This window comes from Crocuta crocuta, unplaced genomic scaffold, assembly GCF_008692635.1.
Source record: "Crocuta crocuta isolate KB4526 unplaced genomic scaffold, BGI_CrCroc_1.0 scaffold93, whole genome shotgun sequence".
NCBI classification, from domain to species: domain Eukaryota; kingdom Metazoa; phylum Chordata; class Mammalia; order Carnivora; family Hyaenidae; genus Crocuta; species Crocuta crocuta.
This window is the reverse complement of record NW_027529641.1, coordinates 6,072,833-6,088,388: the sequence shown is the minus strand read 5'-3', so window position 1 is coordinate 6,088,388 and position 15,556 is coordinate 6,072,833. Positions and strand designations below refer to the sequence as shown.

General features: G+C 48.4%; 1 protein-coding gene across 1 annotated transcript in view; it reads left to right on the top strand.

Moving 5' to 3' along the window:
* The window catches only part of ADAMTS17 (ADAM metallopeptidase with thrombospondin type 1 motif 17), a 335,153-nt gene that overhangs the window by 59,750 nt on the left and 259,847 nt on the right, over positions 1-15,556 (top strand). The window contains exons 3-5 of the mRNA XM_077762416.1: positions 2,140-2,312; positions 9,621-9,704; positions 10,444-10,601. Coding sequence (XP_077618542.1) covers positions 2,140-2,312; positions 9,621-9,704; positions 10,444-10,601 — 415 coding nt within the window. The remainder of the gene's footprint in view (positions 1-2,139; positions 2,313-9,620; positions 9,705-10,443; positions 10,602-15,556) is intronic.

The following is a 15,556-nucleotide window of genomic DNA, read 5'->3' as shown; positions in this document are numbered from 1 at the left end:
GCTCATTACAACAGAGCTCTGGCTTGGTAGCCCATCACTTCCGCTGTGTTGAAATGGGAGCAAGGGGATTGTTGTAAATTTCCAAGTTGGACAGATCTACCCAACCTGGGCAGTGAGCACCCAGCAAGCAAGCACGCTGAGCCCAGAATTGGGAGATCACCCGTGGTCCACCTTCCTCGCGTTCAGGGATGATCTGGTTGGTGAATGTGCGCGTAAGTTTTATAGAGATTTTTAACAAGTGGCCTCTTTCATTCTGCCCCCATTCAAGGCAGTGCCATGTGAGATCTGGCCTGTTGTCTTAGAAGGGACTCTCCCTTCCCTCACTCCGCTGCTGAGGCCCAGAAGGCTCGATGGGAGGTGCACCTGGCTCTGGGGAAGGAGAGAACCATCCTGCGGGGCCAACACATTCATGCTTTTTGTCTTGCATTTCTGTGGCTAATCAGATGAGGAACTTTGCTCCCTCCTATCTTCTGTATTGTTGTTGAGAGTTTACAAGTGGCATCTTGTTTTTCTCAAACTCAACATTGTTATTTTACATGAATAAAGTAATTCTAGTTTATTGTATACATTTGAAAAATACAAATGAAAAAGAAAAATGAAGATCACATATCCCCTGTCATTCCCATTTTAGTTATTTTCTACCTGGGTTGGTTGGTTATCTGATTGTCCATCTGTTTGTTTATTTATTTTTAAGTTATATCCTCCTCCTCCTTCACCTGAAGATGCTTGTGTGCTGACTCTTTGCAAAACTGCGATTTGACTGTATATGGGGATCTATTTCTGCTTCTCTCTACATCACTAAATCACCTTCACAAATGTACCTTTCACAGCTACGTACTGTTTTCCCATTGCTGATGTTCTCTGTGGTTGGATATTTAGATTGCTTTTCAGTTTTCACAATTGTTATTATATCACACAAAGTGTTCTTGTTTGTTCATTATGACCCATACCTCAGGCTGTTTCACAGTGTGCATTTTGAGCCCTAGAATGATCATGTCACTTTATGAAGCTACTTTGTGCATACAGGGCTGGGTTCGCTGCATGGAAATTGTAGCAGACTGACTTCCATGTCTAACAAATTTAAGAACTGCCTTCTGTTTACATTTGGATCCTGAAAATATGTGCTATTGATATCAAGCTTTGGTGTTGGTCAGGAGGTTTTCACCAACAAAGTCTAGGTTGCCCTCACATGGCAGCTGAAATGCCCAGACACTCTGATATGGGCTGTAATTAACAACACCTGCTTATCAAAGTGAGCTCTTATAGGGAATCAGTTTATCTAAAGAGTCAGCAGAGGGGGCGCCTGGGTGGCTCAGTCAGTGAAATGTCCAACTTTTGATTTCATCCCAGGTCATGATTTCACAGTTCATGAGATCAAGCCCTGCATTAGACAGCCCAGAGCCTGCTGGGGAATTCTCTCCCTCTCTGCCCTCTCCTGTGCGTGTGCACGTGTGAGCGTGTGCGCGCACACACACACACATTTCCCCTCCCTCCCTCCCTTCCTCTCTCTCTCTCTCTTAAAATAAATAAACTAAAAAAATCCAAGAGTCAACAAAGGATTACAGATAACCTTTCCCTGTGTTGAGGAAAGGACACACTTGCATCTTGGCCTGGGTGTGTGTGTCGTGAAATATTTTTTTGGATTATATTGTTTTTCTTTGAAACAATGCTTTGTGACTGCTAATGCTTATGGCTTCTTACTCATGACTCTCAAGAACAGTGGCCAGAATGCCACCTCCCTGGGTCCCAGCTGGCCGCAGTGGGTATAGCCCTTTCTGTGCCATTAACATGAGGTGCTTTCTGATCTCTCCCCACTGGGCCTAGGCTTCCTTTTCCTCCGCCATCTGTGTCCTTCTGTCCACCTTCCTCTGATGGGACAGATTTTCTCTTCCTTGATAGTCAGTCCTTTTTGCTTCCTTGGCTGTAATGTCAACAGGTGTGAGCCATCTTCTACCCATCAGTTCCACCTGTAGCAAGTGAGCTCAGGCCCTGTCCCCCACCCCATGATGGTGGAGATCCATCTCCTGGCCACTGGAGATGGACCATTCTCTGTGGGAGGCTCAATAGAAGGCCAGCTTACCATATGGCTTTGGAAATCAAAATGCCTATGACTGCATGAATGTCTCTGTTGTCTTCTAGAAAAGAAGAAGCCAAGGAAGGGCAGGCCATCCCAGGACTGGCGGGAGCGGAGGAACGCCATCCAGCTCACCAACGAGCACACAGTGGAGACCCTGGTGGTGGCCGATGCCGACATGGTGCGGTACCATGGGGCAGAGGCGGCCCAGAGGTTCATCCTCACAGTCATGAACATGGTGAGTCTCCAGTTGGCGTCCTGACCCGGGGTGGGGGGCGGGGGGGTGCTCTGCTTCCTCCTGGATGAGTGCTCTGTCCTTGTCTTTTTCCCCAGCTAAGGAAGAAGCTGGGTGGAGGGATGGAGACACACACAGCCCTGTGACCCTCCAGCAGGGAACCGAAGGGCTTCCCATGGGAGAGGGCCCACCTGTCCCCCCTGCCCTGGTGTGTTGTTTCAGCGCCTGGGTCTGCTTACTGGTTGTGTCCTGCCTGCCGCTCTTTATCAGAGGTTTGCCAAAACCTTTCTTGAATGCTAGACCCCCTCCCAGGGTGATTTGATGTTGAGTGAGTCAGCCCCTGTTTTAAGGAGTCAGTGGCCTAGTAGAAGGAATCAGGATCAAACTTTGATGTGAATCAGCTCTTGCCGTATGCTGTGAGGGCTGGAGGAAAACGCGGGGAGAGGTAATCTAATTGAGGGTACCAGGGAAGGAGCCCCGAAGCTTGTGTCTACATCTGACTTGATGAATGTGGGTAGAGGGAAACCTTCACATGATGGCTGGGCAGGGGAGGGGCTGCACTCCTCACAGAGGAGACACAGAAAAACTTTTGCCTGCATCCCAACTCTACCCATCCATCCCCTTTCGTAACAAGCATTTTTGAAGACCACTGGCACTGCATCAGGTATTGGGGATACAGTGACAACAGACCTGGTCCTTCCCTCGGAAGGCAGTGGTATCAGCAGATGGATAAAATACCCATGTTACTGTAGAAATATCTGCAGGGGCCCCTGGGGCTCAGGTGGAGGGCTGCCGAGCGATCATTGTGCAGCATGGGCACTTTAGGAAAGAGCTGACCTTTGAGCTGAGTGAGAGTGAGAGTTTGTGAGATTGGGGTAGGGGTGACAAGTCTCGCAGTGGGTGTGGTGGGGGCTGCATTTGTGGGCAGACCGGTGGTGTGATGTGGCTGCGGCAGGGAGGAGGGGAGCCTTAGGGGCGTGGGTGGACACTGGCCTGGCTGTTAAAGAGGGCCGGAAGACATCCCGAGCAGTGCGGCAGCTGAAGGGGGAAGGGAGGAATGGCCCCAGCAGCTGTGGCCCAGGGGGGCAGTGGAGTGGGAACAGGGGAGAGGGGGCATTGGAGATGGAGAGCGTGTCAGGGAGAGGATCCAAGCTAGGGGCCGGGAGTGAGAGGGTGGAGGCGGCGGGCACGCAGGGAGGAGGGAGGGGCTGGCCCGGGTTGCTGAGAAATATGCCTGAGTTCTTCATTTGCACAAACCCAAGTCCTCCTGGTGGCTGGTTAATGACGGGGTGCCGTGCTTTGGTCTGCCCTGAGGAAACCCAGAAGAACGGCTGGTGGGGCTGGCTCCACACCAGACCCTTTCATCTGTAGTTGATTTCATCTCGTTTATTCTTTTTAATTGTCCAGAGCACGAGTGCCAGGAGTAAACACTCATTATGGCAACTAAAGTAGTACTGAGGCAAAGCTTCTACTTTGATAGTTGCTTTCATAATTTTATCGCCAGCACAGCGGCAGCTGTTTTATCACAGGCAGGGAGGGGGTGGTATGCGGCAGGGTTACCCCTCACCCCTCCCGCCCCCTAAAGCTGAAGGACAGGGACTGAGTGGTCGGTCCGCTTGTCTGGCTTTAATTCCACACTTTGCTCCCCTTCCACTGCTTGTACTAAGGCGTTGGAGGCTCCAGATCCTGTCGCTGAGGGCATATCTGGGGCCAGCCACATTAAATTGGGATTTAGATGTTTACTGATGGGGCCTGCCTACTGAGGGCAGGGCCGCTGTGGCGAAAGGCATATGGCCTGTGTACGCTAATACGGAACCCTCCCACCACCTCCTGTGGGCAATCTTGGCCGGTGTGGCGGGGCCAGAGGGCAAATGACGACGGGGTCTCCTGACCCATTCATGCAGACTCTCAGCACTCGGAGCTGGTGTCCGTTGCTCTGGTGGGGGTCAGCTCTTCAGCAAGTTTAACAACAAGTTGCATTCAGACGCTGCCCCTTGTTTTGAACAAGACCACCCTCCACCACTTCAGTCCTTCAAAATACCAGTTGTGAAAATCCGAAGAATTCTGTTCTTCCTGTGGCTGTTTTAGCCAAGGGATTTCTGTTAGGAAGTGAGATCTTCTTTAAGCCAGGAGGATGGGAAAGGATTGTGGTCGGGATGAGGAGCCCTGTCATTAGCCAAGCCTCCAGGTGCCATGAGTGGGAAGGTGAGGCCAACCAGCCCATCTCTGTCCCGCCCGAGTGTTTCCTGTGGGGCTGCAGGATGGAAATAGCTCTGTTTCCCCAGCTCTCGTGGATTTGGAAGGGAATCTGCTGGAGTGATTCCCACCTTCCTTGCAACACGTTTCTCTCCAGGCTGAGGGAAGTAGCATCACAAGGTCCCACTTGGGTCTCTGGGTAGAGACCACGCTTGCTGCTCTGACCCTTGAGGCTACATCTAGGCATGCTTCTGTCCCCGAGGCAGGCCTGGGCACTTGTGGGGACTTTGTGTAGGATAACATGCTCAAAGCTGGGAGAATTTGGTGTCCTGTGTTTGCTCACAGTTTTCATAGTGTCTCCTGGTTGTGATGTGTAAATTAGATAAGCGTCAATCAGTGGCCTGATGGGACACGTTTGAGAGGAGGGAAGGGGGTGGATGTCTGTGACGAGTAGCTGCATTATTTCTCCTTGTCCTTGTACCTGGTGGATTTCATTATATGCCTCTGGGGCCTGGGTGGCTCAGTAGCTTAAGCCTCTGACTCTTGATTTCTGCTCATGTCATGATCTTGTGGTCTGTGAGATTGAGCCTCACATTGGGCTCTGTGTGCTGATAGCATGGAGCCTGCTTGGGATTCTCTCTCTCCCTCTCTCTACCCCTCCTTCTCTCATTCCCACTATCTCAAAATAAATAAACATTAACTTCCGTGTCCCCAGCAAGCCCTCACATGCACGGGTGCACACGGAGGCCTCTGCCAGGCTGGGTCTTTCCACTGACAGCAGGCTGCAGAGTGGTCTTCTGGACTTGGCATTGGTCAGTTTTTCAAATGTGCTGTAGTGTCTTCTTATGTATATAGCTTGGGCTTCCCGCTGTTGGGAGTGGTAGTGACACGGGAGCAGGAATGTTTTCAAGACCAAGTTGCAGGCGGAAGCAGGTGGCCCTGACAGCAGAAACCCTAGGTTTGGGCAGCCGGATTGGAAAATGGGGCCGCTTGACAGAGCTTTGGTTGTTTTTAGCTTCCTTAACAACCGTGGAGTGAAATGAAAACCTGAGATGTTCCGGGCGAGCTCTGTTTGGAGGAAAAATGACATCAATTTCACTCCATTACCATGCGAAACAGACAATAAGCCTCTCTCCGGTGCCCAGAGAAACTGTCACGGCATTAGAGCACTGCCTGGTCCGCACATGCCAGCAGCCATCCCTGGGAACCCACTGGGGGGGGGATTGTAAACTGCAGGTGGCTGGGTCCACCCCCAGGGTCTCTGACTCAGTGGCTCTGGGGTGGGCTCCAGAATGCATTTCCAACAAATAACCCAGATGCTGCTGCTCAGGGACCCCACTCAGAGGCACCGTGCTAGAGAGAGTCCTTTACTAGATGGGGGTCTGAATGGGCACCCAGTGTGACTGGAGGGTGTCACCTGCAGTCCTTGTCTGTCCTTGGGGAGGCCCCGGGTAGCACCGGTAGGTGGCGCTTTTAATGAATCCCTGCACTGGCCCCTGAACAGCTCCTCTGTGTGTCTGTATCACCTGCTTCTTCTCTGGCCCGGTCTGCCCCTCCCTGCCCCTGTCCCCAAGTTGCCCAGGCAGGAGAGCTGCATTGTGCTGCTGGCATCAGGTCCACCAGCTCGGCCCCTAGGCTGCCAAGGAAATGTGACAAACGCAGCCTGGGCTCTGAGCACTTGCCAGGACACAGCCAGAGCTGGACGCCAGAGACAGAATTTCCAGACGATCGGCCGTGCTGTTCCTTTGCCCAACCAGGTGTCTCCCTAAGTAGCATCGTATGGCTGCCGCCTTCCAGGACTTCTCCTGAGCTTGAATTTCCATGGGGAAAAAGAGAGAAGGAGACTTCCTTACATGTCTTTGGGGCCTGCTGCTCTGTGTTCGTGGCTGTCGTCGGACTTTTGTCTGGCTTTCCTGACTTGGCTCCGGGCCTCTAGGGAGAGCCTGTGCTCTGCTAGCTTTGTGGGAACGTGGCACGGCACCCACCAGGTGACGAGTGGCTCTAGCTACGGTCAGGCTCCCAGATCTGCTTTCCTGCATATGAGCGCTCTAGGCATACATCAAGGGGAAATGCCTGCCTTCAGCCTTGCTAGAGAATATTGCTAGAGCATGAAGCTTCTTCCAAAAAAAATTAACTGAATTCCAATTGTGGTAAAATATATACTAAATTTACCATCTTAGCTGTTCAAAAACATTTTTAAAAAATGTTTATTTCTGAGAGAGACACATAGAGTGTGAGCAGTGGAGGTGCAGAGAGAGAGGGAGACACACAATACGAAGCAGGCTGCAGGCGCTGAGCTGTCAGCACGGAGACCAATGTGGGGCTCGAACACACGAATTGGGAGATCATGACCTGAGCTGAAGTTGGACACTCAGCCGTTTGAGCCACCCTGGCGCCCCCCCATCTTAGCCATTTTTAAGTATACAGTTCAGTATTGTTAAGTATATTCACATTGTTGTGCAACCAAATCTCCAGAACTTTGTCATCTTGCAAAACTGAAACTCTGTACCCATGAAGCAGTTCCCATCTCTCAGCCCTTCCTCCCAGCCCCTGAAAGGATGAAGATTTTTCTTCCTCTCCATCTCACATCCTTTTTGCCCCATAGGAAGTGACTGCGCCTTTGGGGGTCATGGTTGTGCAGGATGCACAGAACTGTCATCAGCCCAGAGAGGAGGAAATGGAAGGTTCTGGAGGGGCAGGGTGTTCTTATAGTTTTGCCATCCGGAAATTTACTCTATTTCATGAAGATTCTTTATGCCTCTTTTATGTGCTGTGTCTCAGTACTGTTGAGAAGTGCTTTACTGTGTCATTCCTTTACACCTTCTCTAAACAACATCCTTTAACATCTTTGGCTGGTGTTGACCTTTCAGGCAATGAGTAGACTGCATCTTGAAATCCTGTGCGACTTGCATTTTCTCCCTCAGAACTCCAGGGTTTCATTCTTCCTATTTTTTTTGTCATGTTTTGAATTGAGGTTTTCCAGTTTGGGCCCAATCCTATTGCTGAATATTTCTGGAAAAATTTGAATTGCAGCCATTGGGTGGTTCTCAAAATATCAAAACAGGGAAAAAGTTATGTGTTTTCCCCTTCTTCACCCAGGTTTGGGGATAGGTAATTAAGACATGACTTCAGAATTGGCCTACGGATGGTCCAGTGTGGAAAAAAAAAAAAAAAACCTGCTTATTTTGTTCTTGAGGGGGGAAGATTTAGGGGGTGGGCTGAGTAAGAACAGAACAACTGTGTTCTATTTTTCCTTGTGGGAAAGAATATTAAATTACACAAAGATTTGATTTTGCTTTAATAATAGTTTGCAAAGAGTAAGATTCAAGCAATGAGACAGCTAATTCCTTTGTCACACAGATGCTCAAACATTGTGCGTGCCTGGCTTCTGACGTTTGTGTGCCAGACACTGTGTCCAGCTTCATGTGGCCTGAATTGATGGGGGCTGCCCTGTCTGCTCTGGTCCTTGCTTTATGTTGCCACCGATGTCCCAAGGAACTGGAACACAAGTACCAGCTGGAGAAAGTTCTAATGCCCCTGCTGCAAAATTCTCCCTCCTAGATTGTGTCTGTCAGAAAGAAAACAAAGTAGAGTATTCAAAACCATGGGAAATAGGTCAGAGAGAAAGAAATACTATATGTTCTCACTTATATGTGGGATCTAAAGAAGACTGAACTCCTAGATACAGAGGAAGCGATTGCTGGTTGGTTGCCAGAGAAGGGGGTGGGCACTGGGCAAAGGGGATCAAAAGGTACAAACTTGCAGTTATAATGAGTCCTGGGAATGTAATGCACAACAGGGTGACTGTAGTTAATGATACTGTATCATATGTTTGAAAGTTCCCGAGAGAGCAGATCTTAAAAGTTCTCATCACAAGAAAACAAATTGTAACTTTGTGAGATGATGGTGTTACTTACTGTGGCGATTATCTGCATATATACAGATATCCAATCATGTTGTTTACCTAAAAATAATACAATGTATATACCAATTGTATTTCAATAAAACTGGAAAAAAAAAACACCCAGGACATAATGAAGCAAAAGTATTTCCTCAGATGTTCAAAAGGATCTCTTCCCTGTTCTCTCTCTGTCTTAAGCTACCACCTACATGATCTACACCTGGTACCCCCTACCTCCTGCTTTGTCCGTATTATAGGGCAGGGTCCAGGGATCCTCTCATTCAGTGGGCTTTCCCCATCCATGTCAACTTTGATTCCTCTGCCCTGTTTGAGATTTCCTATCTCTCTTCCCTTTGAAATGCTTTCCTATGATTTTTTTGATATTGAGGGCCTTATAATTAAGTTCTACCAACAAGAGATGCAAAACTGAGAAACAGTCGTCTTTTGTTGCTATACTTCTATCTCCATGACATGCCTTGGTTGGAATGAGAACTTCAGGGAATAAAGAAGGAATATGGTCTTATTGGCTGGACAAGCATGGATGTGCATTGGGGTCATTGTTGACCAGCTGGGGGTCTTGAGCAGGTGGTGTTATCTTGATGAGCGGAGATACTGACCTTGATGGGTTGTGATGAAAGTTAGAGACGACACAGGCTGGCACATGGTAGATAGCCACAGGCATTGACCTCCCCCCTCCCCTACATGAAGGTCCCTTTCAACCTCTTGCATAAAAGCCAAGAATGGCAGTTTTTGAGTTTCCTATCAGAATCCTCTAACATCCTTTCCTCCTTTAGGAATCTGCTGTCCCATATCTTTTTTTTAACAACTGATTTTCAATCAGTAGTTAATATTATATAGTTTCCTTTTCTTCCACATCCTCACTAACACTTTTTTCTAATTTTGATATTCGTCATTCTGACAGGTGTAAAGTCGTATCTCATTGTGGTTTTGATACATATTTCCCCTGATGGCGCATCTTTTCATGTGTCTGTTGGCCATCCATATGTCTTCTTTGAAAAAATGTTCAGGTCAGGTGCCCCTTGGATTACTTGTATTTCTTTGACATTCTGACCGATTATGATGAAGTCCATAGTTTATTCAGATGTCATTAGTTGTTACCTAACACCTTTTCTCTGTCCCACGATCCCATCCATACTGCTGTAGTTTTGTTAATTTTTGTATTTACACCACTATTTCTTTTTCTCTCCTGACAGGTGTACAATATGTTTCAGCACCAGAGCCTTGGAAGTAAAGTGAACATTCAAGTTACCAAGCTTGTCCTGCTACGACAACGGCCTGTAAGTCCCCAGGGATGCCCTTTAGAGTGTGCAGATGGTGCAACTGGTCTTGAAGTTCCTTGTTTGCTTGTTGAGTGCTCAGGAGGCCATCAGTCACGTCTGTAGGCCCCGGCTTTGCACATGGCAACAGCATGCCCTGGACCAGGGCCTGGGGGTGTCCAGAGGAGGAGGGCAGGTACTATGACTCGAAGCTTGGTGAGCACATAATCTGCTTGGAGCCTCGAGGGAGCCCTGAGCAGTGGACCTATGCACATCTCACGTGTGCAGGGCTGGATGGGGAGGCCTTTGGAAGCCCATGGCTATCCTTCTGGAGCTATCTCTCAGTCTTAGACCAAATTAGATTCACTGTAGCGTTGTTTTCTGGTCTTTCAGTTGAGTGTTTCCACATGACAGTGTCACCTTGCAGAGGCAGGCAATGAACTTGATAATGGGAGACCAGTGTTTGGCTGGGTACACTGTTCAGTTTGCCAAATAAAAAGAGAGAGAGAGAGGGAGACAGAGACAGAGACTACTTCTCTTAAATAACATAGTCTTCATTTGAACTTACAAATAAGGCCCTAGTGGCCTCTCTCTGGGTCTCTGCATCTTTCTACCAGCATTAGGTTTGTATTTGGGAGACACATGTCACTGAATAATGTCCCAGCAAGCAGCTGTCTCCACACTATATTCTGAGATAAACTCGGGCTTCCCTGGGTGTTTGCTTCTTTAACTGTCCTCTCCCACCCCTGATTTATTTTAGGCCAAATTGTCCATCGGGCACCATGGTGAGCGGTCCCTGGAGAGCTTCTGTCACTGGCAGAATGAGGAATATGGAGGAGCCCGATACCTCGGCAACAATCAGGTTCCAGGAGGAAAGGATGATACGCCCCCTGTGGATGCTGCTGTGTTTGTGACCAGGTACAGCTGCATTTGGCCTGTAGCTGGAAACGTGACAGGAAAAAGACATTTCCCTCTTTGGAGAGGAATAGAGGGCAGTTTGCTAGGAATTCGGGCTTGGAAATCAGACCTGGGGCCCCCTCTCTGAGCCTCAGTTTCCTCATGAGTAAAATGGGGATAAATGATAGTACTTACCTCTGAGTTATGAGGATTCAGTGAACATGGGAAATGCTTTTTTTTTTAATGTTTATTTAATTTTTAGAGAGAGTCAGAGAGAGAGAGGGAGGGAGAGAGGGAGAACGCTAGTGGGGGAGGAGCAGAGAGAGAGAGAGAGAGAGAGAGAGACAGAGAATTTGAAGCAGGCTCTGCAATATCTGTGCATAGCCTGATGTGGGGCTTGAACTCACAAACCAGGAGATCATGACCTGACCCGAAGTTGGACACTGAGCCAGCTGAGCAACCCAGGCGCTCACTGCCTGGCCCAGAGTAAGGACATGATAAATGTTACCCATAATTGCTGCCATTGCTATTATTAATATAAAAGTACTGAAATCCTGGTTACCCAAGAGTCCCAAGCAAATTCATCTACTATCTCTCCCTTACGCCAAATATAATGCTCACTGGGGAAGAGCTAACCTGTGTCTGAGGCTGCCTCCAGACTGGATTAAGCATGCTAGTATGGGGACTGTGGATACTCCGAGCTCCCGTAGGAGGAAGTCCACATCGGTACACGTGTGCTGTGTGCACAGCTCCATCCACGGGACACTCTCAGGATAACAGCAGTGGGCAGGGATGCCTGGGGAATTCACATGGTGGTTTTACTTGAAGTAGGGAGCTGAGCTTCCTTGTAGACTACAGAGCTGGACTTTTCTAGACTGGGAGGGAAACCAGGGACATAGCAGCGGACAACAGAAACTAAGGACAGCTTTCCACACAGGCAGCAGCAATGCTATCTTAGTCTGGTAGGCCTGCAGTAATAAATTACCACCAACTGGGTGGCTCCAAACAACAGAAATTTACTCTTTCACCGTTCTGGGGGCCAGAAGTCCAAGGTCAAGGTGTGGGCAGGACTGTGCTCTCTCAGAAGGCTCTAGGCGAGAGTCCTTGATTCCTTCTTCCTAACTTCCAGTGGTTGCTGGCACTCCTTGGCCTTTTTCACCTTGTAGATGCATCATTCCAACCTCACCTTTGGAATGCTAAACTTCCAAGGTCACTACTTTGAACGTGGTTTGTAGCAAAGGTATATAAAATGTACAGATTCTGATGTTTATGAGAACTTTCCCCATGTAGTGTCTTCCCTGCAGTTTCATTCCTTGTCTGGGTCAAGAAAGCACGTGCAAGTGGTCTTGGTTTGGGGAGAGTAGCTACCTTCCCCCCACCCCCACTTTTTTTTTTTCCTAGAGGCAATAAATGTCACTGAAATCAGTGTTGACAAAGCTTCTGGATGAGCTCTTTCATAAAATGCCATCTGCAGAGGTGCACGCACCCTCAGCCTGAGAATTCTAGCTTTCTTTTCTTTTTCCTGCTTCCAACAAGCTTATTTACCATATTGGAAATACTTTGTGTAAAAATGTTGGCTTTATACATCTCACATCTATTAGGATGGCTACTACCAAAAACAAACACAATAACCAGTGTTGGCGAGGACGCAGAACCTCTTCCTTGTGCACTCCTGGTGGGGCTGTAAAATGGTGCGGCTGCTGGGGAGAACAGTATGGAGGCTCCTCAAAATATTTAATACAGAATTACCAAATATACGGTCCAGCAATCCTACTTCTGAGTATATACACAAAAGCATCAAAAGGAGGGTTTCAAAGATTTGTGTACCTATGTTCCTAGCAGCATGACTCATAATAGCTAAAAAGAGGAAACAGCTGAGGTGTCCTTCGATGGATGAATGGATAAACAAAACAACGGTCCATCCATACAGTGAAATATTATTGTTCAGCCTTATAAAGGAAGGATGTCTTGTCACATGTGACAGCATGGGTGGATCTGGAGGGCATTACGCTAAGTGAAACACACCAGTCACAAAAAGAGCAATGTATGATTTTACTTACACGAGGAACCTAGAACAGTTTAATTCATAGACACAGGATGTAGAGCTGGAGAGAAGAGGGAATAGGAAGTTAGCATTTAAAGGATATAGTTTCAGTTTTGCAAGATGGAAAGAGTTCTGGAGATTCATCGCACAATGTTACAAACGCATTCAACATCACCGAACTGTACACTTGAAAAAGTTCTAAGATAGTAAATTTTATGTTCTGTGTATTTCATCACAATAAAACAATTTACCATTTTTTTTTTCTAGTTAAGCACTTAAGGGGGCTGAGGAGAAGGGGAATGGTCCTGAATGCTGGGGAGGGGTTCTGAATACAGGTGCTGGGGAGGAGGGGGATGTCTGGTGTCCCCGGAAAGCAAGGTTCCTTCCGCTGCAAGGCAGCGCCAGTGTGAAGGCGTCCTGCGTCTGCGTTCCCTGAGGCCAGCCTAGGAGCTGGGATTTTCTTTCCCCATTTCGCACCGACATCTAACGGGCTACCTGAGCAGTCGTGCTTCCTCTTACCTGCTTCTGTGGAGCTGCTGGACCGAAGCAGCCAGTGCCCAGCCCACTCGCTGGGTGCTCACAGCTGTTGAATTCAAGACCTCCCAGAAGGACAGGGGAGGCAGCGCCGGAGTCGGGGCTGGGAGCCGAGTTGGCTGAGACGCATTGTTTAATAATTAGAGGCCTGGAGCTGCAGTTCCCTCAGTTGGGATACTAACAGGCTGATGTTTTCACGTGGAAATTGGGTGCGAGACAGCTGTTGCTCTTGAGAAACAGCCCCTTCCTCCTGGAGTAATCTGAGCTGAGGGTCTAATCACAGCCGGCACAGGCCACGTGTTGTTTGGGGGCCGGGGTCCCCCAGTCTGGGGACTGAGACTGGCCAACGCAAGAGTTTCTTCCCCGCCCCTCCCTTATGGGCTGTGGCTGAGCCCAAGAGTGCGTTCTCCTGGACACCCCCCAGCCCTGCAGATGGCCAGCCACAGGGATGTGAGCATGACCTCATGTCCAGCCAGAGCTGCTGAGCCAGAAGCCACAGAAGCTGGCTTTCTGGCAGCTGAGTCCTGTCTGGGCCTAGGAAACACCTCCACGTGAGTGGAGTCTGGGACCACGCGGGACCCGCACAGAGGACCGGGCTCCAGGAGGCTTCGGCACCTGGCACAGCTTTACCTTTGGTCCTGCGTCTCCCTCAGGAAGCCAGGAACATAGATTTCCCCCTAAACCTGGCTCTGTGCTCCTGGGAAACACCTGGAGCAAACAGGCAGGGCCAGCTTGGAGCTCAGCCACCGGTACACCTCCTGCCATCGCTGGACCTTCCCCTCCGCCTAACTCCATCCCGCTCTCCAGGAATGTCTTCGCTCCAGGCTCTGACCAAGAGGGCCTCTTGCAGGCGTTGCTGATGGCGAGGGCTCAGTGAGTATCTGTGGACCATCACGTTACATTTTCTCGAGTTTCCAAACACTGGGGAGACCAGGCCACCAGGAAGCTCACAGGGCACGTTGAAACTGTCTGGAAATGTACGTCTGCCAAAAATAAAGGAGCCACTATTTATTAAGCCCCAACTGTATGCCAAGGCAATCAGTTATGCACAAGATTAGCTACATAAATCGTGGGGCCCAGTGCAGAATGAAAATGTGGGGACTCCATGTTACAAATACTTTCAAGATGGTAATAGCAGAGCAGTAAAAACCAGGTTGGAGGACCGGAAGCTTCTGAGCGCACAGCTCACATTGCCACGAAGCACGCCAAGTCATGGAGGTCCAGACAGCCTTCCTTCTTCTGAGGAACAAGCAGTGGAAAGGGAATGGACTAGAGAGTGTAGATTGCGTTGGGACCTCAGTTGAATCCTATAGCCCCTGAAAGTGGGTTTGGCATGAATTTGCAGTGGGAGCAGGATTACCTGGAGATGAAGTTGCCCCTGCAGCAAAATGGCTTGTGTTTTCTTTTCTGAGAAACAACCTTGAACAGGAAGGAAAGAGAAGATTCAAATTTTAGCTGACTCTTTTAAGACAGAATTCTTTTTAATTATTTTTTTTAATGTTTATTACTTTGAGAGCGACAGACACAGAGTGAGCAGGATATGGGCAGAGAGAGAGAGGGAGACACAAAATCTGAAGCTGTGCTGACAGTTCAGAGCCTGATGTGGGGCTCAGACTCACGAACCATGAGATCATGACCTGAGTCGAAGTCGGATGCTTAATTGAGCTACCCAGGCGCCCCTAAGCCAATATTCTAATTGAACTCTCATGGGATGAGAGAACACACAATGCCCCTGTCAGCCAGCAGTGCTGGCTATCTCCAAGATAACGCCCATGAAGTGGGCACCATCTTCTACTCAGTTCTGTTTAGTTCTTGATCATGAGACTGGTGGTCATGCGTGATTTCTCCTTTTGCCCAGGCTTCAGTTGCTCACTCTGGGAAACCCTGGAAAAAGGCATTGAGCCAACTTGTTCATTTAAATGGGAGGAGTGTCAGATGAAGAATGTTGAGTTGGGGTCAGATCCATACCATAGCAGTGAGCATATATATGTCCGTAATTTTACTTGTTTGGTTTTCTCTCTGTCCTACTTCTTCCTGGCCCTGTCTACTGCCTATTAGTCTTTTAAAAGATCATCTTTTTTTTTTTTTTTAAGTTTTAATTCTAGTTAACATGCAATGTTATATTAGTTTTAGATGTACAGTATAGTGATTCAACACTTCCATACATCACCCTGTGCTCATCACAAGTGTACTGTTTAATCCCCATCACCCCCCCCCTCCTGTTTCTTGGTTTCTCTCTCTCTCTCTCTCTCACTCTCTTTTTCCCTTTACTTGTTTGTTTTGTTTCTTAAATTCTACCTGTGAGAGAAATCATATGAAATTTGTCTTTCTCTGACTGGCTTATTTCACTTAGCTTTATACTCTCTAGCCCCATCCATGTCATTGCAAATGGCAAGAT